Source organism: Urocampus carinirostris, chromosome 7 (assembly GCF_059441175.1).
Source record: "Urocampus carinirostris isolate Australia breed hairy pipefish chromosome 7, RoL_Ucar_1.0, whole genome shotgun sequence".
NCBI lineage: Eukaryota > Metazoa > Chordata > Actinopteri > Syngnathiformes > Syngnathidae > Urocampus > Urocampus carinirostris.
This window is the reverse complement of record NC_142355.1, coordinates 21425773-21450091: the sequence shown is the minus strand read 5'-3', so window position 1 is coordinate 21450091 and position 24319 is coordinate 21425773. Positions and strand designations below refer to the sequence as shown.

At 39.9% G+C, this 24319-nt stretch overlaps 2 protein-coding genes across 2 annotated transcripts; one reads left to right on the top strand and one right to left on the bottom strand.

The window, feature by feature from the left end:
* Positions 1-217: 217 nt before the first annotated feature.
* smad3b (SMAD family member 3b) lies at positions 218-13061 on the top strand. The gene is made up of 9 exons (XM_088340137.1): positions 218-743; positions 2950-3143; positions 3221-3355; positions 5855-5929; positions 6067-6117; positions 7123-7335; positions 8752-8889; positions 9035-9179; positions 11241-13061. Exons 1-9 carry the CDS (start codon positions 541-543, stop codon positions 11362-11364), a joined length of 1278 nt encoding a protein of 425 aa, XP_088196263.1. The 5' UTR covers positions 218-540; the 3' UTR covers positions 11365-13061.
* A 1514-nt stretch (positions 13062-14575) lies between these two features.
* On the bottom strand, positions 14576-17850 carry aagab (alpha and gamma adaptin binding protein). Its single transcript, XM_088340138.1, has 10 exons — positions 17668-17850; positions 16226-16416; positions 16054-16150; positions 15896-15985; positions 15742-15825; positions 15596-15672; positions 15442-15526; positions 15216-15320; positions 15078-15127; positions 14576-15013 (listed from the first exon to the last, which is right to left on the bottom strand). Exons 1-10 carry the CDS (start codon positions 17759-17761, stop codon positions 14936-14938), a joined length of 951 nt encoding a protein of 316 aa, XP_088196264.1. The 5' UTR covers positions 17762-17850; the 3' UTR covers positions 14576-14935.
* Between the last annotated feature and the right edge of the window lie 6469 nt (positions 17851-24319).

The window sequence follows — 24319 nt, the reverse complement described above, 5'->3', positions numbered from 1 at the left end:
GTGTCAAACCAAGTAAGTGTGTTCTTTTACTATATGACCAATTGTATCTACTGTCTTATCCATTTTTCATTAAATCGCGGGCTTTTGTTCAAATTAATTTTGACCCTGGTGTTTCCTCTTTAATCATATCACTTATCAAAACTACTTTCTCTTTAAAGTCTTTATTAGGCTACGTGTTTATCCCGAAGTGTCATGCCTGGTCTCGTTGTAAACAATGTCCACTCTGTTATTTTCGTTGACAATAAAAACAGTTCTAATTTTATATTCTAACTCTTACTCAGAGCAAAACTGTCATCGATGATTGTATGTGTTGGGCGCAGGTGGAGCTGATGGAGGAGGAGAGGGGAGAGGAGGAGCACCCAGGCGGATGTTCTCCTTTCCCTTAACCGGCATTCGACCGTCTTGAACGGACAGAGAGCGCGAGCTCCTCCCGTCAAGCGGCCACCTGTGCGCCTGAGGGACGTGTTAGCTTGTACACTTATTGGACACGGAGAAACTGCTAGTGCTCTGTTTAACAGTCGAATAAGTCCGACATTTGAAATGTCCATACTGCCTTTCACGCCTCCGATAGTGAAGAGGCTTCTCGGCTGGAAGAAGGGGGAGCAGAACGGCCAGGAGGAGAAATGGTGCGAAAAGGCTGTGAAAAGTCTGGTGAAGAGGTTGAAAAAGAGCGGACAACTGGACGAGTTGGAAAAAGCCATCACGACGCAGAACGTTAACACCAGATGTTTAACTATACCAAGGTAAGGGGAACGACGCTAGCTAAACGGAGCTAATGACAGCTAGCATCTGTCCACTAGCTCTTTTGCTAGTTTTAGCATCGATAACAGTACTGTACTATCTTGAAAAATAATGTTCGGTTGTGTTTCTAGCATCATTGCGTGCAAAATGAAGAAAATACGTACAATTACGGTTCTGTATTGTATTTCAACGTCTGCGCTTGCCTCCATAATATCGTAGGTCAATAAATCTAAATGAGTGTTATGTATCTATGCATTTCTGCGGACTTTGGAGAAAGTAAGTGTTATTTGCTTTGCATAGTGAACTGTTATACATGATCCAAGGATGGACTTAAGTCTGACTCCGTGGATGTTTATATACTTAGTGACGTCCTGTGAGGTTTGGGTCTGGTGAGGCTTACAAATAGAGAATTACAAATAAATGAAACTACATTTCATTCATCCTATGATTGACAGCGCAAAAAAGCAATATTTAAAGTGGAGCATAGGAAAAAAAACTTTTATTGTATTACCTTAATTTCTAAATAAAGTCTAAGCGCTGTTCCTTTTGGATAAAACTGCAACAATGGAAAAATACTGGATTGCTTTAGGTACTGTTTGTTATGCAAATACCAGTACAAATTCTATATTTTGGGGAGGAGGTGTGCGCCAAATAATAATACTGCCATGAGGTAAGAGAAAAGCGGGCCCCATTCTGCATCTGCAGATGCTCAGCTCAGTAATACGTTACATTCTAATTGTATAATTAATATTCATAATATTGTGACTGGGTGGAAACCAGTTTAGGGTGCCCACTGCCCAAAGTCAGCTGTAATAGGCTCCAGCACCCTCGCGACCCTATTGAGGATAACCGGCACAGAAAATGGATGGATGAATATTTATAATAAAGGTAAACATTCATCAATTTGAAAAAAAGAGAAAATCCAAAATTGTGAAGTCAAAAGATAAATAACTTTAAAGGATGTCGTTCTTTCTTAAAGGGTTCTTACAGATCCTTGAAAAATTCCTCAAACCTAATGTGTTCCACTCCAAACAGCTACGATAAAGTAAGACAAAAGCAAATAGACGCCTAGAAAACAAACATTTTAAGCATTTTTAACACATACTTTTTAAAGCATTTTAACACATACTTAATCAAGAAAACATTTAACTTTCAACTTTATAATGGTATCACTAACAATGTTCTCCACCATTATGAATAAATATGACCATATCATATATTTTTTAATTTTATCTTTCCATGATGACAGGTGAGGCTCTGCTTCACTGTTTACCTCATGTGTGGTTCTCCCTTCTCAATGTTTCTTCATTTTCCGGATGCTGAGGTTTTGAGTTTTTTCTTGCGCTCATGTAGGTTTTAGATCAGGGGATGGTGTAATAATAGTCTGCAGTCTGTAATAGTCAGTGCAGCCCTTTGATACTTCTTGTGATTAAGGGCTATACAAATGAACATGATTTGTTATTCTTTTTTTTAATCAGATTTATTTATTTTGTAAAATAATACACATTATGCATACAATGCCCACCTAGTCTGCAAATGTAATGATATATTTAACTTGTTTTTTATGAAGAGATACATTTTAAAAAACTTACAAATTAACAAAATTATCTTTATATAGGTGAAGACTTAATTTAGTTCAATTTATATTTAAAAAAAAAATTAGATCAGAAAAATGTGATACATCCAAATACAACAATTGCGTAATAATGCAAATCCAACTATAAAAACAAATATAAATAAAATAAGTACAATTATCTACCAAGTCAGACTTCTTTTTTCTTGTTTTTGTTTAAGATACCAAAAAATCCTTATGGAACCGCTGGCTTAAAAATGGTTCACAGGGGGTACATAAAAGTTCAAAGCTCAACGTTTGCAAAATTGTGGCCTAGACAATGACAGACTACAAGATGGGAATTCCCCTGTTTTACACCTTTTTAAGATGTGGGTGGTAACCTCAATTAAAATAGCCTTCCTTGAGTTTGAATGCTCTCCAGGCTGTGGGAGGAGGGTGTGGGTCACTGTTTGGATTGTGGGTCAGATGCGGCAAGTTTAGACAATAACAGCTGTCTGCTACAGACATGACAGCAGCTCTTGGTTTTATTCCCCAAATCTTTACTACTCCTTTTCCATTTACTCAAAGAGCTTGTGAGCTCTGAGACAACAAAATGGACATGCAGTGACGCTTTCTCCGTCGTCTTTGCGTTTCAGATCTTTAGATGGTCGACTACAAGTCTCGCACAGGAAAGGTCTCCCTCACGTGATCTATTGCCGCTTGTGGCGCTGGCCTGACCTGCAGTCGCACCACGAGCTGCGGGCCCTTGACCAGTGCGAGTATGCTTTCCACACAAAGAAAGATGAAGTTTGCGTGAACCCCTACCACTACCAGAGGGTGGAGACGCCGAGTGAGTGTCATTTTTGTGACTCGATTTGAGTAACTTCAAATAAGTGGTACCTGATGAAAAAACTTCTCCCTGTCCAGTCTTACCCCCTGTCCTAGTTCCACGACATACAGACATCCCAGCTGAGTTCCCACCATTAGATGATTACAGTCCATCTATCCCTGAGAATACAAATTTCCCCGCTGGAATTGAACCGCAGAGTAACTACATACCTGGTGAGAAAAACATCTGTTCATTGCCTACACAGCATTTAAAAATGCTAGATTTGAATGTTAGTAATTCCTTTGTTTTTATTAGCTGTCATCTGATGTAAGTAATGTGTGCAAATTTTTCTTTGTCCGTCTTAAATTATTTCATAGTAATATCTTAAAATTGAATAGCAGGATTCAATAAAATGAAGTATAACACACTTTTTTTCTTTTACCTAAAAATAATTCAAAAGCTTAGGTGCGCGTTTTACCCAAGGGTTTATCGTATTTGTGCAATGATTGATCATATCGCTGACTGATCATATCACTGATCGCAACCGGAATCAAACCCGGGTGGCGGCGCTGAGATATGGATGCCATTTGAGAAGGCATTAGCTTCTATCTCATTATCAGACTATTTTTTAAATCATGATACCAGAGACAAATATTAGAGAATGGAGAAAAAAGAAACCCGTCCTAAAAAATGTAAATAAAGGCAATAAAGCACGATGAGGGAAACGACTTAGTATAGAAGAAAAATAGATACAACTAAGGGGCCGGTCACACAGACATTTGCGGCTGAATCACGGCCAGAAATTTCTGCCTTTGAGGCGGACGCTATTGGGCGCATTGAGATCGCCATTCAGACGAGATACAGCGGTGCTTAACACGAGGTCGCAAATTCGCGTGCGGGTGGCAGCGCAAAAGAGTTTTGCGCTGCTCAATTCTTCAGAGCGCGGGTACACAGCTTTTCACGAACGTATTGAGGCTGAACCACGGCCAGAAATTTATGGCCGTGAGGCAGATGATGTTGGGCGCTGTTGGACGTTTTGAGACCGCCATATAGACGAGATAGAGCAGTGCTTTACTCGCGGTCGGAAATTTTCACGTGGTTGGCCGCGCTCAAAACTTTTGAGCTGCTCAAAAGTTTGAGCACGTGTTAAACCGTGTGCCGCACACGTGGTCAACACGAGGAACTGACGCGGAAATGACGGCGGAACGACGTGCTCTGTCCGCGGCCAGGGCGTGCTTACACATGGGTAGGACGGGAAATTTCAGCGGGTAATCGTGGGTGGAGCATGGTAATAGCATGTTCTGCGCCTGTATCGCGGTGTTATTACGTGAAATTAGCGTGTTACGCGTGTGACAGTCAAACGCCTTTCTCCGCGTATAAACAGCGCGAATGCCGAGCACACGTCAGTTGTGCTCGTGACGTCAAGGGGGTGAACATGGATCCCCGTCAGTGTAGTTTCTCTTCATTTCGAATAAATCTTTCGGTGCATTCGCAATGGTCGCAGCAAGGCTTTAATGCTAGGACCTTAGCTTGGCCTTTTGGCTGAGAGTAAGAGTCCCGGCTCCTAAGCTTTTAAGCGTATTATGAACTGATCGATAATGGATTATGAATAAAGAAGATAGAACAATAACCCTTAAAAAATCCCCCCCCCCCGTCAGCGTAGTGACCTCGTCTTAATCCATTTTTATTTCTTGACATTTCTTTTCAAGATAAAAAAACAAAAATGATGCCATAGCTTGTGATCTTGATCTTCACGGGACTGTGTCTTGTGCGGTTATGATTTCTACAGCCCGGTGCTGAGATTTGCATCCCCTCGCTAACACAACCGCTTTTACCTCGTTTTATCTCACTTTTAGGGAATGTAATGGCGAACATATAACCAAAATCACTTCGTCTTGCATTTGTTGGGAATGTAATACAACTTAAACCATTCCGTCTTTGTTTTTGTTGTGAACGTAATCGAACGGTAAATCCTCCCCCCTCGCGTGAACGCGCATTTTGCTGCGCTTCCAACGAAAGCGATCGTATTCTATATAAAACGCTTATTAAAACTATAAAGCGAGCTAATTATAACAATTGGGAGATCCTAGTCTTTATAACGCGTTTATTTAAACAATAAAGTGCGATCGTATTCTACAAAATGCGTTTGTTAACGCGGATGAAAAAGTCACGCGAGGGGGTGTGGCGGTGTGGGTGTTGCGTAGGAGTCGGATTTGGGCACAACACCGGCTCGGGAGCTTTTATACCCATGGTCCACACGAGAAAATGACGCAGAAATGACGCGATGAGGAAGCGGAACAGTCGCCGGCGTCTGTTTTGCGGGCATACCACCGATGAACAGCGGGTTTGCCAATCTTGCGCATTTTCCATCCCGGGCAACCACGGGCAAAAAAAAAACGCAAAATTTTAGCCGTGATTCAGCCGCAAACGGCTGTGTGACCGGCCCCTAATACTCATGGTATCATTTGAAATAAAACAAAATTAACGTCTGTCTCTGGTACCATAAATAAAAATCTAATGCATTTTCAGAAATCATCTGAACTGTTCATGTCCAAGTGCTTAAGATTTGGTCTTTTGCTGCCGCGACACAGGTTTGATTCCCCACGCATCCGACCGCAAAGTCTGAACTTATAAAAAGTTAAATACAATTTTATACAGATTTTCAATCAAAAAGTAGGGGTGGTGCAGGTCATACAATATACGGTAAGCAATTTTTCTTTTTGTTTCTTTAGAAACTCCCCCACCAGGTTACTTGAGTGAGGATGGCGACACAAGTGATCACCCACTTAACCACAGCATGGACACAGGTGATTCAGTAAAGCACACAACTTCAAACCATCTCAATTCCTCACTGCCAAATATGCTTTTATAGAATTAGTGGTGAATTGGTTAATACAATGCATACTGTCTGAATGTAGACCCAGCATATTGTTCTGTGTTTTAGGTTCCCCCAGCCTGTCGCCTAATCCTGTGTCACCTACAAACAACAATCATGGTAAGCACTCGAAGATACCCGCTTTAAAACTGTGTTGTTTGTTGTGTGTATCACTAACTGCAGAATTAATTGACAAAGCATTTAATGTCTCATTTTGACGCCCGTCACAGTAGCGTAGAACCACAACATTGACTTGTTTGTAATGTGCCCAAAACCTCATTTAGTAGAATGGGGCTAAAATTATGTTGTGTAATTAATGATACATAACTAAACTGTGCATTAACTTGTAGGTCTCTTTATGCACAAAATTGACTTTGGTTACATTTCCACCAAGAGGTTTGGTTGCATCCCCATTAGCATGATTTAGTACACTATACAGTATGTTTATGAAGCTTGGGATAAATGTAAATAGTGTGACATCATAGCAGCAGCATCAGTTGAAAGAAGATACAAAAAAAGTGAGCGAGTTGCACACGAAAGTCTGAGGTCTTGCTTGAAATAACTATTCTTTAAACAAGCCAAGCCCTGAGAGCCTCAAATAGTTCTTTCTTCTAAATAAACACCTTGGACTTGAATGAAAAAAACAAAGGCAAACTTGTTTGCTTAAGCATCAGTAAGGTATTATACAGTTCCGATGTGGCTATGAATAGTAACCGCACGGGTTAAAGCCTTTTTGTTTGCTCACAATTTACCTTGACAAGGTTTTCATCAGGTGATGTTCTTGAGACATACACATAGAGAACAAGACAGTGACTAGTATGTGTGAGACTCATGCCTAAGTCAGGAACGCAGCGAGTGTAGTATGAATGGGGTCATTGTCTGTCGAGTTGTAGTCTGCAGGGAGATCAGGTACAGACGGCCCCAGGTAATGTAATAAAGCTAATCTCCGGTTGTCATGCTATTCAATCTATGTGAAGAGCCACAAGGAGGTCAATGTTTGAAAAAATAAGTAAATTACGTAGTGTCTCAGCATTCCTAGGTAGGGTCGTGGGAAAGAACTGAAGAAAATGAAAGGCATGCATCTTTACAACTATATGCTAACCACGTTTGCTTTCACTCACACAGACCTGCAGCCCGTGACGTACTGCGAGTCGGCCTTCTGGTGCTCCATCTCTTACTATGAGCTCAACCAGCGTGTGGGCGAAACCTTCCACGCCTCACAGCCTTCCCTCACGGTTGACGGCTTCACTGACCCTTCTAACTCGGAGCGCTTTTGTCTGGGCCTGTTGTCCAACGTAAACCGCAATTCCGCTGTGGAGCTCACACGCAGACATATAGGTAATTGGCAAAGGGTTCCAGTTCGGTTTGCCTGATGTTTCGATTTATGGAGTTGACTAATGGAGGAGGTTGGTAGTTTTAGTCAGAGATCAAAATAACATGTTTCCCGTACTTCATGGCACACTTGATTATAAGGCTCTCCCCTCAAAAACAGTCTTTTGTAATATAATTTACATATATATGGCACATGGAATTATATGTACAGCAAGAGTTACCATATTAATTTGTGTATAACAATTGCGCTACGGTATATATTAGTCTAATGATTAATCAGCAGACTAGTGTCGCAAAACATTGTAACAATGGGAATCAAACCCGGGTCGCAGCGGTGAGAATTTCATAACTTAACCACTAAACCACTTGGCATTACATTTTATATTTTTACTGATAGTGACAGAAACAAATGCTTGAAAATAGATGAAACAAAAAGTCCTCTTCAAAGATATAAATTAATGCAAAATAACAAGATGAGAGAAACAACTTAGGTCTATCTGATGACTGATAGGACTTTGTGTCAATTGATATCTTTCGAGACTACATTTTCTCCCTTCTGTCACATTTATTTCCGGCACCGTGAGTAAAAATATTGTGCTAATGAGAAGTTTTAACGCCTTATCATATATCATCTGTACTACTGGTGATCAAGTGGTTAGATGTCTGCATTGAGAGTACCAGCCCAGGTGCGATTCCCATTGTATACCGTGATTTGAAATTATTATCAACAATCTTTTCTGATTGATCAATGATTGCACAAATACTGTAGTCTCATCTAATCTGATTAGCCGTACCGCTTATCCTCATTAGGGTCGCGGGGGGGCTGGAGCCCATCCCAGCCATCTCCGGGCAGTGGGCAGGGGACACCCTGAACTGGTTGCCAGCCAATCGCAGGGCACACAGGGACAGACAACTCATTCGCTCATTCACACCTATGGACAATTTGGACCGGCCAATTCACCTGAAATGCATGTTTTTGGAACGTGGGAGGAAACCGGAGTGCCCGGAGGAAACCCACGCAAGCACGGGGAGAATATACAAACTCCGCACAGGAAGTCTGGAGCTGGATTTGAACCCACGACAGGTTCCCATGACATGAACTGTGCCGCACAAGCGCTAACCACTGCGCCGCCGTGCTGCCCAAATACTGTAGTATACCGTAAAATATCAATCCAATCTTATCCACCTTATTTTGCGGTATTTAAGGCGCGATTTCAAATTTCTGGTCAATTTGGAGTTTTAAGGTGCGCTTTATAGTCTGTAACATACAGTAGTTTTTTAAATGTATTTATCATATGTTGAAAACAAAATAGATTGAGGAGGCACATTTGAAGCTGTATTAAGAATAGAACGTCTTCATAGGTAATGTTTTGGAGCTTTTTGTGACGGTGCATTGAAAACATTGTGACATCATATTTCTAGGTCGGGGTGTTCGATTGTACTACATTGGTGGAGAAGTCTTTGCCGAGTGTCTCAGTGACAGCGCGATCTTTGTCCAGAGTCCCAATTGCAACAAGCGCTACGGGTGGCATCCCGCTACTGTCTGCAAGATCCCTCCAGGTGGGAAAACATAGCAAGATAAACACACATTTTCTTGATGACTACCATTCTGAACCTAGTGCTTGTTTTATTAAGGCAAGTTGGGTACATGAGTGTGAACAGTGCTGAGACTGAGTTCTTGTAAAAATCCTATTTGTTTTATTAGGCTGCAACTTGAAGATCTTCAACAACCAGGAGTTTGCCGCCCTTCTTGCCCAATCGGTCAACCAGGGCTTCGAGGCGGTTTACCAGCTTACCAGGATGTGCACCATTCGCATGAGTTTTGTCAAAGGATGGGGTGCTGAGTACAGGTAAGCAGACATTTTGATTTCCTTGTAGTGTGCCCTCATTGCACTTTTAGATGTCAGTCAAGATCATGAGTGCTCTGAGGAAGGAAGCAGGGAAGGGGAGGGTTGCGCTGCAAGTGAGTAACGACAAAGGAATGTGGCAGGCATGCAGTGGGTGTCGAACGTATACCAAAGACACTCGCAGTGGGGGATTCAAAAGGCTAAGGCCCTGCTTATGTTTCTGGCAAGCCGGATGACTTTAGAAGAGTGCTGTTAAAATAGAAACTTGGAATGAATTCACAATTGCAATGTAGTGGAGAAGGCAATTTTCAAAATATCTTATGTTTCCGTAGTTCAGTGATTTATACATTTGCCTAACATGCAAAAAAGTTCCCGGTTCGAGACCGGGTGGAAACCTATGATGACCACCAAGGCTCTACTTGCCCAAGACTTAGTCTTGCTTCAAAATAAAGCAGCAATAGACTAAAATAATAATAATCTCGAAGAAGGATTTTAAGTTTTTTAAATTTGAAATAGGGGTAGATTTTTTTGGGGGGTTTATGGGTAGGGATTTTTGAGGGGAGAGGAGCGGTAGTCTAATGTGTAAAACAGTATTGTTAGTACGTATATATAAGTAATCCATTTAATCAAAATTTAGGCTATGCTTTAGTAATTGAATTCTCTAAATTTCTAATATAACTACAACACACGCCGTTTTACTATATCAGTCTAAGCTATGTTACGGTGGCCCCTTCACCTACAGGATTATTTTCTTCCCAGCTCAAGCTGGTATCTAGTTTTTTGTATCTCAAACACATTTTCCCAATCAGAAATAACTGAAAACCCATCAATCCATTCCTGGCCACAAAAAAATCACCCAAGTTAACCATAAATGGCTATAAAACACATTGTTCTGATCACAAAAAAACAGATTCAAATAGTGCTTAAATGTAAAACCACAGTAATGAGATACTAAAGAAATCAACAGCGAGTTTCCCTGGAGTGCTACGTCTAATCTCGTTGCATGCAATGTTTCACAACCTGGATCTCAATGACAATAAAGATAATTCTAAATCTAGACTGGCCTACTGTTGTAACGGGCATCAGAAAAATAGTACAATGAAATATGTTTCTTCTTATGTTATTGCACCATTTTTCTAATGTACTTACAACTTATGCCCGTTCACAAGGTCACAAATCACTTTACCGCGTGAATCGCCGGGGCACCACTTCTTGTGGTATGTTTTGGGCGAGTTTAGCCTGGCGGTGCCCATCCTTTTTCAGGCCGTTTTTTTGAGGGGTAGGAGTTGGGTTTACCATATTATAGTAACCAGTAGCAGGAGAAGCCCACTCATCCGACTCAGATACAGCATCTGGTTATACCATGTTGTCAGTGTACAGCATCCTTCTGCTCTTATTCGACAAGTGTGACAATACTAATGCCATACCTTAAATCACTGGGGGGAAACTTTTTTTTGTCTTTGACAATTATGAAGGAGAAAAAAAATGATTTGGTTTGAGTAGGCCTGTTTTGTTCACAATCAACATTGTACAATACACATTGCATCACTTGTAGCCTTCATATTTCTGTTGAAAAACTCCATAGCAATGACGTTATGTCCTTTGCTTTTGTGACAAAAGTCTCTTTGTTCGGACTTTCCAGTCTTTATATTTTTGTGTATATATTCGAATTTTTATGTATTTATTTTAATTGCTTGAACCTTGATAATGTTTTATTTGTATTTTATTAAGGACAATATCTAAATGAAATGTGTGTAAACCTGGATTTAAAATGATTCACTTTGTGAGTAAACATATTTAGAATGATGAATTAATAATGTTCAAAGAAGATATAATTGTTAACATAACGTAATACTTAAAAACAAATTACCAGCTCAGGACCTTGTAAATATTGCCTATCCTAATACTGTAATCTATTTTTGTCACATTTTTTTCTTGAAGTTTTTTATTACGTGCTTAACATGCGTGTCATGTCTACTTTTGTTTTACACTACCTTATTATCGATGTTATTAAAGACAATTGTAATTCTAATTTAATTTAACGCCATTAACTTTTTTTCCTAGACGTCAGACAGTGACCAGCACTCCCTGCTGGATAGAACTGCATCTGAACGGTCCTTTGCAGTGGCTGGACAAGGTTCTCACACAGATGGGCTCTCCCAGCATCCACTGCTCCAGCGTGTCGTAGAGGCCACCGCAAAACTAGTCTGGCTTATGCTCTCAATGTGACAAAGGATAAACATTCTTCGGCCTGGGCCTCCCTCACTGTAAACGTTGAACCTCATACGAGTTGCTTTGCACTGTTAAAGTGTGCACCCATGTAATGGCCCAGCGTTTTCCGAATGCAGTCACCAGGTATTATTTGTACTTGTCAGACACGCGTCATTTGCAGTGACGCATAGTGACAGTCTTGTGTTTTATTGTGCTGTCACTGTAAGACATCTAAATGGCACTTGACGGAGGAGCTTCCGCTTACGTATTCATTGATTTCTCAGGAAGTACACAAGATAAATTTCAAATGTTTCTGAAAAGGAGCCACACCCCCTCTCACCCGCACTTCTTAACTATACCAGGTAAGCGTAACAATATGGTTTATTAGAATTTAGAACTGATTCTATGAATTAATGAAATAGTTGCACTGGTATTGGTGTTCCGGTAAAACTCATTTCGAATAACAGTGATGTGATTAAATTAATTCAATGTTTTAAGTACAAAGTACTCCCCACAATAATTCATCATATTAATGAGAATTAGATGATTGCTTTTAACGTTTTTTTAAACATGACCGTTTTATGATTATCGGGGGGAAAAAAATACGTATAAACTATATTGCTCAGTGAAAATACATTTTATAAATTATTTTTGCACATTGTCCTGCATTTGAACTATATTTTTAATGAATGCCTCAGTATGATTGTACATACGTATTTATAGCTTGTGATTTGTTGTAGTTATCCATCAATTGAAAACAATACTGCACATTATTGACATTCACGAACAGGCAGATGTATTTTTTGACTTCGCAATTCTTGTCAATTTATTAATACATAAAATGAGTGCACATAACACTGAGTGATTACACACTGTTTTGCACAGTTACGGAGTCATGTTTAGATGAAAACAAAGGTCTTATATCAGCGTACCAACCAGTGGCTGATGTTCTCTATGTAAGAGAGTTATGAAATTATACTGTTGATTGGTGTACAACTCCCATGTCTCATTTTTCCTTCCTCCGGGGGTCTAAATATCTGTTTAATTGCAGTTAGCTCGGGTTCTTTTGTCATAGTCATTGAAGTTTCCATGTGAATGAACAGCCTCTTACAGCTAACACAATCTATTACTCCCGCAGTGTAAAACATAGGAGTAAAAGAGGGCTTTGTCTGCTCTTGTGGTCTTCAATATGTGTTTTGTCACTAAGTGAAATCTTAAACAGCCTTTTATTTTGTTATGCAGAATGTTATAGAGGAAAATAAAGTTGAGGTATTTGCTTCCAGTGTTCCAATGATAGAATTAAAAAACATTTTGCAGAATGGCTTTTTTACAGGGTGCAGTGAATTATGTTTTACTAAAATGTATTTTGAGGAATATAATCTTCCATTGCCATATGAGGCTCAACTTTTGCGCCTTCGGTGCTTCAGATTTTTTTCTATTAGTCCTGCAGTTATTTGTGTACTTTGCCGAATTCTGGCATCTCTTTAAAAGAATGTCAGTACTCTCAAACTAAAACGGATTTTCCATTACTTCTGCAGATATTTGCATACATTAAGGGATTTTGGTATCTACTCAAAACTACTGTAGACTTACACTACATATGGACTGGAGAATTTTTTGCCATCAAGGCAAATAAGAATAAACAAATATACAAGGCTTTTGTTTGGCAAGTAAGCCAGAATTTTCTTTCATTTGTCTATGCACAACACGTTCCACAGTGCTTTGTTGCATGAATATAAACCGGAAGAGATGAAACTGCACGATGACAAACAGGTAGTCTCGCAGTCTGAGTACATTATCTCTGAAATTTATTTGATATTTAACAAAGTGAGTATCATCCACCTTGTCATGCATGTAATAAAACTTCCAAATTCCCCCATAAAGCTGACATTACATTAATCTTTTTGTATATTTTGTGGCAATTGGATGTAGTCTGCTTTTGCCTAATATTGCCAGGGAAAAAGCAATATGGTAGTGTTATTTTTTTTATCTATATACCAAAGCCATATCTCCCTTGTGGGAGGTGGCTAGAGTCAAGAAAGCACTTACATTTACCAAACATTCGTTCCTCCAAGCTCTTCCCAACTTGACACTGAACATTAAGCCCACAGCACAAGGGTGAGTTTCTGTGACATGCAACACTACATCAGGCAGAGGCCCGACATCATATACTGGTTTACCCCCTCCACAGCAAATGGTTCAATATCAGCTCGGCCCCCAAGCAGGACACTCAGGAGCCCAGGTTAGCCAGTTCGAGATCAGTCATTTTTGACTATCCATTACTATTCACATCTATTCCAAGCACTCTCGCATCTATTAAATTTACCCACCTCATATCCTTCAATATTATGGCCTTCATCTCGTTCTATTTCCCACCATTTCTGCACTACATACTCAAAATGACCTTCATCCATTCTTCCCATATGTAAAAACTTCAGAAATTTTTCATTCACACTCTCAGCTAGCTTTTTCACAGCAGTTTTTCTCCTTACCTTCTCATTCCTTAACCTATCCAGTCGTGACAATTCAAATACTCCGCAAACATTTAATTTCAAAGACATTTAACCCATTACGCTCAATTACTCTCAAACCCCCACGCCTGTGAACCATACATCACTGTTGGTAACACTAAACCTTCATACAATCCTCCCTTAGCATCTATTTGCAAATCTTTACATTTCAACAATCCGTTCAGCACACCCATTGCCTTGCACCCTTCACCCCCTCCCTCACATCCTCCTCCAAACCACCAATTGCTGCCACATTCCTCTATTATCTGCACAGCTGTAGCCCATCCCAGCCCTCATTGGGAAGTAAGCAGGGGACGCCCTGAACTGGTTGGCAGCCAGTCGCAGGGCACTCAAAGCCGACGGACAACTCACTTGCTCGCTCATTCACACCTTGGGACAATTTGGACCAGCCAATTAACCTGCCATGCATGTTTTTGGAATGTGGGAGGAAACGGGGGTGCCTGGAGAAATCCCACGCAAGCACAGGGAGAACATGCAAACTCCGCATAGGAAAGCTGGTAGCTGGATTTGAATCAATGACCTCAGAACTGTGCTGCGGACTCACTAACCTAACTAATACTTAAAACCACTTACTTCCTGCAACTTCACACCATTCAACAAAATTTCCATTATATGTACTTCTGGAAATAAAAGAACAAATGAAATGAGGCATTCACAACAACTTAAGACAAATTTATGATGACAATACAGACAGTTCATTATTCTGCTTCAGTTGATAGTTTGTTATTTGACAAATTATCTAAAATGAGGTCCTATTTGTCAATTAAGTATATTTGTCACAATCGAACCCCTAAAACTGGATGTATTATTCTCCTTCAATATATGGTGGAAGATGAACATTGTGTAAGAGTCTGACCCCCTTTTTTGCTAAAAGAATGCCACTTAGAAGGTGTCAACCCAGTTAAAAGTCCTTAAGTTCTCCCACTTGCTAAATGCAAGCAGCCATTTGTGGAGGCTCCGGACTTTGCGCAAGGACAGGTAGCAGAGATTTGTTGACAGAGTCACATCTCACTTTGGTTAGCTTTCCTCGCTGGACGATAGGCCGTTTATCTCATCATCATCACCGCCTATGGCCATCCAAAAAGCTTTTGCTACCTGCAATGACAAGCGTACCATGTACAAACTTGAACTCATAGTTCATCGCAAGAATCTGGTTAACCTTCTCTGCGTGAACTTTTCTCTGGTCATGAGGTAATGATGAAGCTTTGTCTGCAAGGTTGCCAGGCAAAAAGACATTCGCTTATTTATTACATTGCATAGATTAAGTACCATCAATTTGTTTTAAAATAGCAAATACCCTTCATTTCTTTTAATTTGGTGAAGAGACGTTCAAAGTTGTCCACATCTGCATCCCCAGCTGTAAGATTTGCAAGCTCCTGAATGTCCAAATTCGTCATTGCGTCTGAAATGGTTAACAGGTGGTTTTTAATTTGAAATTAACCAAAGCATTGAATACTCTTTGTATCTCAAGTTACAATGCAGATATCAATGCGTTTTGTAATCCAAAACAACAGTCTTCTCACCAACAACTGCGTTCTCTGGTAAATTCTCTCCCTCTGAACTAGTCACTTCATTACCAAGTGTGACCTCTGCTGGTGGATTCGAAGACTATAACACAATAATGAAGCAGTCAGTTCAACCAAAAAACGATGACTATCTCGCGAAGGTGACACTAACTTGATCTTGACAGCTGCGAGGATTGTTTTGTCTAGCAGCGACTAAACTGCTCATTAGTCCGAAGCTTGAACTGTTTTCTGTTATGCAACACAAAGTGAGGATAACAAATGTAGTCTGAATTTGTAGTCCATAATAAAATTTCTGACCGTCTTTCATTTCCATGCTGGTCCACACATTTGCATTGAGTGCCTGAACAATTCTCTTTACTCCCGTGGATTCTGGAAAGTCGTCTACAAAACATAGCCACAATAAATGAAGTTATGCATGAAAAAAATGAACTAAAATTAAAATGTTCCTCACCGTCTTCATCTGGCAACTCTTGAGGATTGAGCTCGACCAGCTCAAAGCTGTGTGCCAAACACCACTGTTGTGCTTCATGTCTGGTAACACCTTAAAAATATATGAAGTTTTACAAGCCATGCAAATAATAAAAATGTTTTAATATGGAAGAAACGCACCGTCTTCACAAACTCGGTCACAAACAAGAATCAGCACCTCTGGTGCAATGTCCTCCACTATAGATATCCATGGATGAAGTTTTTCCAGAGCTCCCTTCTGCAAAAAAAAAACTCCAATCTCTTAACCTGTCAACAATTATCGGTTCCAATGTCCAAACACAAAATTCCATACCTGCGTACTATCAAAATAGGCAACAAAGGCCTGCATAGATTGCGCAATCTCTGAAGACATCTGAAAAGTGGTTGGCACGACACATAGCCTGACATCTGCTGTATAGTACTTGTTGTTAATGGTCCAAGGATACCACACTACGGTTTGCTCTCGTTTGCTGGGCTCTGGCAAAGTCTTTGAGTCGATTATTTCTGGAATTAAAAAAACATGTAAAATTAGATCATTTGTAAAGTAAAACGAACAATATCTGTTTTCTGTAGTGCAGTAGAGTATCCAAATATAAATAGCATGAAGTCAAGTCAAGTCATGTTTATTTGTGACGCCCTTAATCACTAAGAGTCTCAAAGGGCAGCACAGACCACAGATTATTGCAAACCACAGACTATTATTACACCATCCCCTGATCTAAAACCTACATAAGGGCAAGGAAAAACTCAAAAACCTTAACATGATCAAAATGAAGAAACCTTGAGAAGGGACCGCACATGAGGTAATCCCCTTCCAGGATGACCAGGCTGCAATGGATGTTGCAATAAGAAATAACACAGATATTGTGAACATAAATTTAGGTTATTCATATGCTATAGAGGGCAGCACGGCGGCGCGGTGGTTAGCGCGTGTGCGGCACAGTTCTGAGGTCTTGGTGGGAACCTCCTGTGTGGGTTCAAATCCAGCTACCGGACTTCCTGTGCGGAGTTTGTATGTTGCGTGGGTTTCCTCTTTCGTCCGGGCACTCCGGTTTCCTCCCACATTTCAAAGACATACATTTTAGGTGGATTGGCTAGTCCCTAGGTGTGAAAGAGCGAGCGAGTTGTCCGTCCCTTTGTGCCCTGCGATTGGCTGGCAACCAGTTCAGGGTGTCCCCTGCCCACTGCCCGATGATTGCTGGGATGGGCTCCAGCACCCCCGCGACCCTACTGAGGATAAGCGGTGCAGCTAATGAGAAATGAGAGATATGCTATAGAATAGAAGTGCGTTTTAAGCCTGGAGAGATTTTTAGATTTGCAATTGTTTTCTCTAGTAACATTCAAGACTTTAACCCATCTGGAGGGACAAGAACATAGCAGTGAAATCAAATATAAGGCTCATGTTCATATTTGTTACCATCAACGTGTTTGCAAAAAAAATACATTTAGAAAACAATTAACATTGCTCGATTAATTTCGATTTTTGCTCTAATTCAGCGTAGTAAACTAGTATCGTTTCTTCATCTTGCTAGCTCCGGATGCCAGGGTTTTGCGTAGTTGTTTTGTTGTGGCCAAGACTAACCCTACTTAAAGGCATTGCCTAAAAATGGCTTTTTCCAAGATCTTGTTGGGTGCAGCGTGTAATATTTTGACAGATGCCAGAACGACCGGAGGTAAACATGTTCGCTAGCATTAGAATGTCATGCATCTTTTACCAAAACATCGCCTATCTAATATTTTATTTTCAACACTTACGTTTGACAATTTCTTCTTCTTTAAAAGCGGAATCACTACTCGTGATAACTACACAGGGAATATGCACTGCAGCCTCATCGTCCGTGTCTGACATTTTTGTAAAAGATGTTCTCAAGCTCAGACTCCGTAGCTCCTAGCGTCACGTGACATAAAAGGGAGGAAATAAAGCTATGAACTTTGAACTCTAATGAAGGCTTCCGGTTAAATGGCGGACTGTATTTTTTAACCCTTTAATATTCTTTTTTTCTCTAAGCGGACAAAGTGGACTTCTTCTGGAATACCCGTTTATCAAATAATAATGGTAGTCGTGTAACTCTGAAACATAAAATTATCAACTATTTAACATTCGTTTTCAGAACCAGTCAAAACACAGGTGTCACAACATGCGGCCTGAGGGCGGAGAGTTCTATTCTGGCCTGAGAGACAACGCCGAGAGAAGTGCAAGCGAAAAACGAGCGGCACTCAAATATGTCCGCTTGATGATGTCAAAAGAGGCACCACTTGCAAAGCAACTGGAGCTGTATTTCTCTTTCGCTCTTTCTCTTTCTCTCTTTTTCTTTATCACTTTACCCATCACATTTTCTCTTCTGTTTTCGGTCCTTGTCTATTTTTCTTTTATTTATCCTTTCTCCCCTTTCTCTTTTTATCAATTTCTTTATTTTTCTATTTATATATTACCCTCTTTCTTACTCACTTTCACTTTCTCACTCTTTCCATAATTTTCTCTCTTTCACACTCATTTCTCTCCTTTTTTCTCTCTCTTTTGCCCTTTCTTTCTTCACTTTCTTTCTTCATGCCCCATTCTGTTTCTCCCTCTCTCTCTCTCACTTACTCCCCTCTATTTCTCTTATAAAGTCAGCACAATGCGTCCTAAGTCATGTCCAAATATGCTTGTCAGTGTTTTCTCGGTGTATCGTTTTGTCCTCATTTGAAGAAAACAGCAGTCACACGAGTGGATAATTCAGCGGCACTTACATAGTAGAAAAACCATAAAGACGAACATTGTAGTCGTTTGTATTTATATATTTATAATATACACGCGTTTTGCCCATCAATTCAAACAAACCTCCCACATATTGACTTTCAAGTCCAGATGAATTCACATAACTCACAAATGTTACCTGCCACGTTTTCAACGACACTTGAAGTTACATACTTGATCTTTTCTGACTTTCTTTGACTCTCAATGTACGACATGCACCCATTCTCTTGCTTTCTGTCTCTTCTCTCCTTTTTACTCTAACTCTCTATTGTGCTCTCACTTTCTCTCTCCATTTGTCTCTCTTTCCTTATGCCTCTCTCTTACTCGTCTACCTTGGTCTCCCATCATTTCATTTTATCTCTCTTTCTTTCTCTTTTTCTCTCATTCTTTCTTTCTCTTTATTCCACAAGTCTGCTCTTTGTGATATTTTCTTTTCTAGCACCCAGCTAAAAGGAGTTTGATACCCATGATGTAAGGTATTTAATTAAAGATGAGCATAAATATATATATATATGTAACGGGTGTAATAATAACTTTTGTTTTATTGAAATTCCTGCTGAAATATGTTGTATAGTTTTTGGTAAGTGGCCTGCAATGATGAGTCCAACGGTGCCACCTGCTGGTATGGGGTAAAGTTTGGTTTTTGGCTTTTGACATCTGACCTAAAGGCGGGGTTTGTTGGCAGTACAACGGCGAGCTGTCAACGGTAAGACACCATCTTTTGGTGCTCCGCAAAAAGTTAATTTTAAACATTAAAACCACAACTGACAAATCTCTCAACATGCACAGGAATGTGATTGATGTTGTCAAGCTGTTTGGATTTATTTTCGTTTTGTTTCTGTCGCCTTTTAGGTTAGTTTTGCCGGACGTTGCATATTGTGCTAAAATGTTAATTCTCCTTATAGAGATCAATGCCAGCAGAGAAGCTTACCAAGTGTTGCGTTGTGACTCATTAATTTGCAGCAACTGTAATAAAAACCTCATCATCCAGTCCAGCGTGAATGTGGATCTTTGGTGGTACAGGCACACCGCGGTTACACATATATATATATATATATATATATATATATATATATATATATATATATATGTATGTTTATATATATGTATGTGTGTGTATATATTCATAATTATTTATGTTATTATAATTGTATAGTATTTGATGTTCATTTAAACTCACATTTATTAGGCTATGAAAATAGTGAAAAGGCTTTCTTCTTACTCCATTTCTACCTGTCAACCTCAGCTAATTGCTCCCCTTTTGAATGATTGCAGATCCCCTTATTAAGCTATAGTAAAATACACAACACAATATCTATTTACTTACAGCAAGACAGACTATGTAGAATAAAAACAAACAAAAAATGGTGTAAACAACTTTATGTCATTTAACAAAAAACACAATTCTTTCAGCATATTTTTTCATTCTTTTACCACTTGCAGTCGTGTTGCTTTTTACACAAAGCGGTGCAGGATTTTGCAGATTTCATCTATTCTACATTAGCAACCTACAATGACGTTGTTATCTTCTACTAGAGACCAATCGAAATACAGCTGAAATAGGCAAGGAAAGATCGGTGTAACAAAGAACGTAGCTTTATAAAATATACCTGTCAACCTCAGCCAATTGCTCCTCTAATTAAAGATAGCAGATAATAAACTTCACAAACACAACGCAGCACCGATTTACTCAAAGCAAGACTAACTATTTGGAATAAACAAAACAAGTGGATTCTATCTACCATATAGAAACTTACTCGAGGGTAACATTTGCTAGTGTACCTCAACAATTTTAGCAATATACAATAACGTTGTCATCTACCAGTGACCGAGACGATACGGATAAAATAAAATGTACTCCTTAAAAATATCAAACACAAAGATTGTTTTAGCTCAAACACAATTTGAAATGATCAAAAATACAAAAAAATACTGGGATTCATATATATATTCACATATCAGTTGTCAGGTATGTCCATTAAAGATGTACAGACTCTATTATCACTTTAAAACAATCCAAACTAATTAATGATTGAGCGAGTTCAACTTAATGTATTCATTGCCCATCTTGCTGTTAATAAACAACAAGGAATCCAACAAGGATCTGATTTTTTATAGAGCTCCACATCAAGGTTGCGGTAGGAATTGGATTATTCCTTCGGTCTTGACTCTGGAGTACTAAACATTGAGAAGCACATACCCATAGATTTGGGATACTCTAAATTGGAGAACGTCTACGTTTTTCTTTTTCTCTTTTTTGATGTACCCTCTTGTCATTCGTCTGAATTGTATTGGTGTAATAATAGTCCGTAATAGTCTGTGCAGCCCTTTTAGACTTCTTGAGATTAAGGGCTATACAAATAAACATGACTTAATTCTGGGTTGATATAAGATACAATTGGGTTAGTGCATTGAGAATGCCTCCCTCAGCCTCATATTTACGAGTTTCTATAGTTTGACTTTTTTTTCTTTGCTGTACTTTGTGTCTTTGTCATTGTGGAGCAGGAGTCACCAACCGAAGAGCTAATTTTTGTTACTGATTGGTGCAATGGGATACTATTTTGATATATATTCCTAAAATAAAAACTTACATTTTTACTATGTTGTTATCTTAATACCAGGTTTTAATAATGAGATGTTAAGTCAACCACTTAAACACCACATCAGTTCAAAATCAGTTTCACTTGAAACCCACAATGAACTATCACTGGAAAGCTATTCTTAAACCTGTCCATGGGCTACGCAGGTGTTCTTAGGGGGCTACCTGATGCTCGTGAGCACCATGGTGGTGACCCCTGTGGTGGGGGAATGTAACATCCATCCAGCCATTTTCTGCACCGCTTATCTTATTAGGGTCGCGGGGGTGCTGAAGCCCATCCCAGCTATCTTCGGGCAGTAGGCAAGGGACAACCTGAACTGGTTTCCAGACAGTCGCAGGGCACACAGGGACCGACAACACACTCGCTAATTCACACCTAAGGACAATTTGGACCTGATAATTAACCTGAAAGCAGACTGCCCGGAGGAAACCCACACAAGCACGGGGAGAACATGCAAACTCCAGACAGGAAGGTTCGATCTCATGACCTCACTACTGTGGCGCGGACGTGCTAACCCCTCAGCTGGTGTGCCGCCTAGCATATGACATACAGAATTTTTTTTTTGCTGATGTTGAACTGCTGTTCTATTTTATCTCATGTTAAAGCCAACTTCCCCAACCAAGGACTTTTTCTCGACTTTGAATGTTTTGGTCATCCAGACTCCCATTTTTCAGAGCTGTGCGTAGTATATCAAACGAATACCTTGAAATGTCAATAGATGTAACAGATTATTTTTCTGTATGTGACCTGTATGACCCAAAATGATCTGAGATACTTCCCAGCTCCAGTGCAACGCTAAAGAGAATAAACGGTTACAGAAAACTATGGATGTTTAAAGCGACGTCATATTTTCCAATTATGGACTTTGAAAAGGTTTACATTGATCCCCTTTGTCTGGAATGTGTTGATATTAATTGCCCACGTAGCCCATCCTTCAAGACACATTACCCTATGATACAACGAAGATGAATTGGGTCTCATTGCTCCTTTCACTCATATTTACTCCTCCATTCTGTAGGATCCACGCTTCATGCTGGAGTGAAGAGTGATGGTGGTCCTCTGCATTAATGGACGTTTAAAGGTCTCACGCACACAGCACCGGTAAAGGTCATTGGCCATACCCGCTGACAGCCTGCCCCTGTCACAACAAACGCATCTATCTTCGGAAAGGTCGGTATTCTTTTTAGCTGTAGTTTACACACTTCTGCAGTTATTTTTCTGGGCAACGCGCCGCCTGACATGACGAGGAGGAGGCCATGTCTCTTATGATGATCTTGTACAGATGGAATCGCTGGCCGCAGAACACAGCAGATTGTAGCACATCAGCATTCCTCGAAAGAAGCAGGCGCTTGATTGGCGCGCTATGGGCTAGTGCGCTACAGCTGTCTCAAGACAGACGCTCGTACCTGCTCTAGCATGCCAATAAGACAGCCGTAACTTCCCCAACTGCTAATCACTGGCTACCTGCCGACTCCTGAGAGTCGCACTAGCTTTACAATGTGCTGCAACGATGCCAAAGAACGAGGCGGTTTCTCTTGTGTGGTGACAAAAAGTGGTGCCATGTTCTCACAACCCAGTAGAAGACAGATGTTTGCCTTTGAGCGGAGCATCTCTCAGCACCTGGGCTCTTCTTGTGGTCTGTCAAAGAGCTCATTGGTCTGCAGAAAATAAAGATGGGGGTGAGTGGACATCAGGTGGCGTTAGGAGGATCTGCACAAACTTATGTTTGATGACACGTTAGAATATAGGTAGAGAATAACAATAGAAAAGAGCCAGAGAGTTCTGAAATTGTAACTTAAGTTTTGTGCTTTATGCACTTGAAACTGCAGTTTTTAGTCTGACCCCGCTTCCTTTAGCACCCTTTGATTAATATTTTGTAGCTAATTTTGTCAACTATTGGTTTCATCCACAGCTCATGGTTTCCCCTAACTGAATAATCCACTCAAACACTAAAAACACCTAAGGGTGTATACTGCAACAATACATTTTCGTGTGTTGTTTTTGTTAGTTCTCCTTTAACCACGATTGTCTTTTATGCTTATACAATGAGAAATTTAATTGTCTTATTCAGTAAATATAAAGTGACAGCAAGAGTCCAAATAAATAAATGATTAAATAATAATAAAAGAAAACATACCGCTGATAAAACTACTGGTATCTCTGGATCAAATTAGCTCTTCTCGATGTATTTATTTCAGCGCCAATGCATCTCTTTAAAGGGACATTGTATGTTATTCAGGCCTCCTAGTGGTATAAAAACTTAATTCATTAAAAAAAACAGATTGATTTGAAACACAGGCAAAAAAACACAAGCTTTCATATAAACATCCTTTAAAAAGTGTTCATAGGTTACATGAACATGGACTCTCACAGCAAAGCTGGAAAATAATCCAGACTGTGGGGATGCAATGCTACTGGAAAATTCTAGGCATCGGCTACAGGGCCCATGTGACAATCAAGGGGCACATTGGACCCTTACGAAGAACCGTTGTCAACTCTGCACAGACAAAAACTGCAGTGGTGTGGTCACGCCACTAGATCATCAAAACTGGCTAAGATCATTCTTCAGGGCACATTCCAAGGGGGCGGGAAGAGAGAAGGACGTAAGAAACCTGGGCCGACAACATCAAGGAATGGACTGGTGCCCACTTCGCCAGAACCCAAACTTAGGCCAGGAACCATCAGCTTTACTGCCCAGAGCCGCGTCCTCAGTGGTGCCCCAACGACCAAATAGGTCAAGGGACCCATGAACTGTATTATACTGTATGCTTCATTTTGACAATTTTAAGACCTTGTGTTCGATCATAAACAGTATATAACATTGATATATATTGATTGATATTGTCTCAAAAAACATGAACAAATTTAGTCTATCGTGGAACTTTTCAAGGAAGTCTCATCTCTACAACTGCTGTCCTGGTTTCTTTTATCATCAAACATCTTGCACTCTCATAAGAGCACTGACATTTCATTAATTAACTCCTCCAAGTCAATTTACTTTAGCACCACTCTGCGTGTGTGTGTATATATGTGCAAAATGTATGTTTACTCTCTTTAAACATTCAACGCT

What these genes read in the sequence shown, in the direction of transcription:
- aagab (XM_088340138.1), bottom strand. Translation starts at nt 17,761, where the DNA reads ATGTCAGACACGGACGATGAGGCTGCAGTGCATATTCCCTGTGTAGTT. An exon ending in CTCGCAGCTGTCAAGATCAA is followed by an intron (nt 15,527 to 15,595) that starts GTTAGTGTCACC and finishes ATTGTGTTATAG; the next exon opens with TCTTCGAATCCACCAGCAGA. An exon ending in ACCAGAGAACGCAGTTGTTG is followed by an intron (nt 15,321 to 15,441) that starts GTGAGAAGACTG and finishes TAACCATTTCAG; the next exon opens with ACGCAATGACGAATTTGGAC.
- smad3b (XM_088340137.1), top strand. Translation starts at nt 541, where the DNA reads ATGTCCATACTGCCTTTCACGCCTCCGATAGTGAAGAGGCTTCTCGGC. An exon ending in AGATGTTTAACTATACCAAG is followed by an intron (nt 744 to 2,949) that starts GTAAGGGGAACG and finishes TTTGCGTTTCAG; the next exon opens with ATCTTTAGATGGTCGACTAC. An exon ending in TAACCACAGCATGGACACAG is followed by an intron (nt 5,930 to 6,066) that starts GTGATTCAGTAA and finishes TCTGTGTTTTAG; the next exon opens with GTTCCCCCAGCCTGTCGCCT.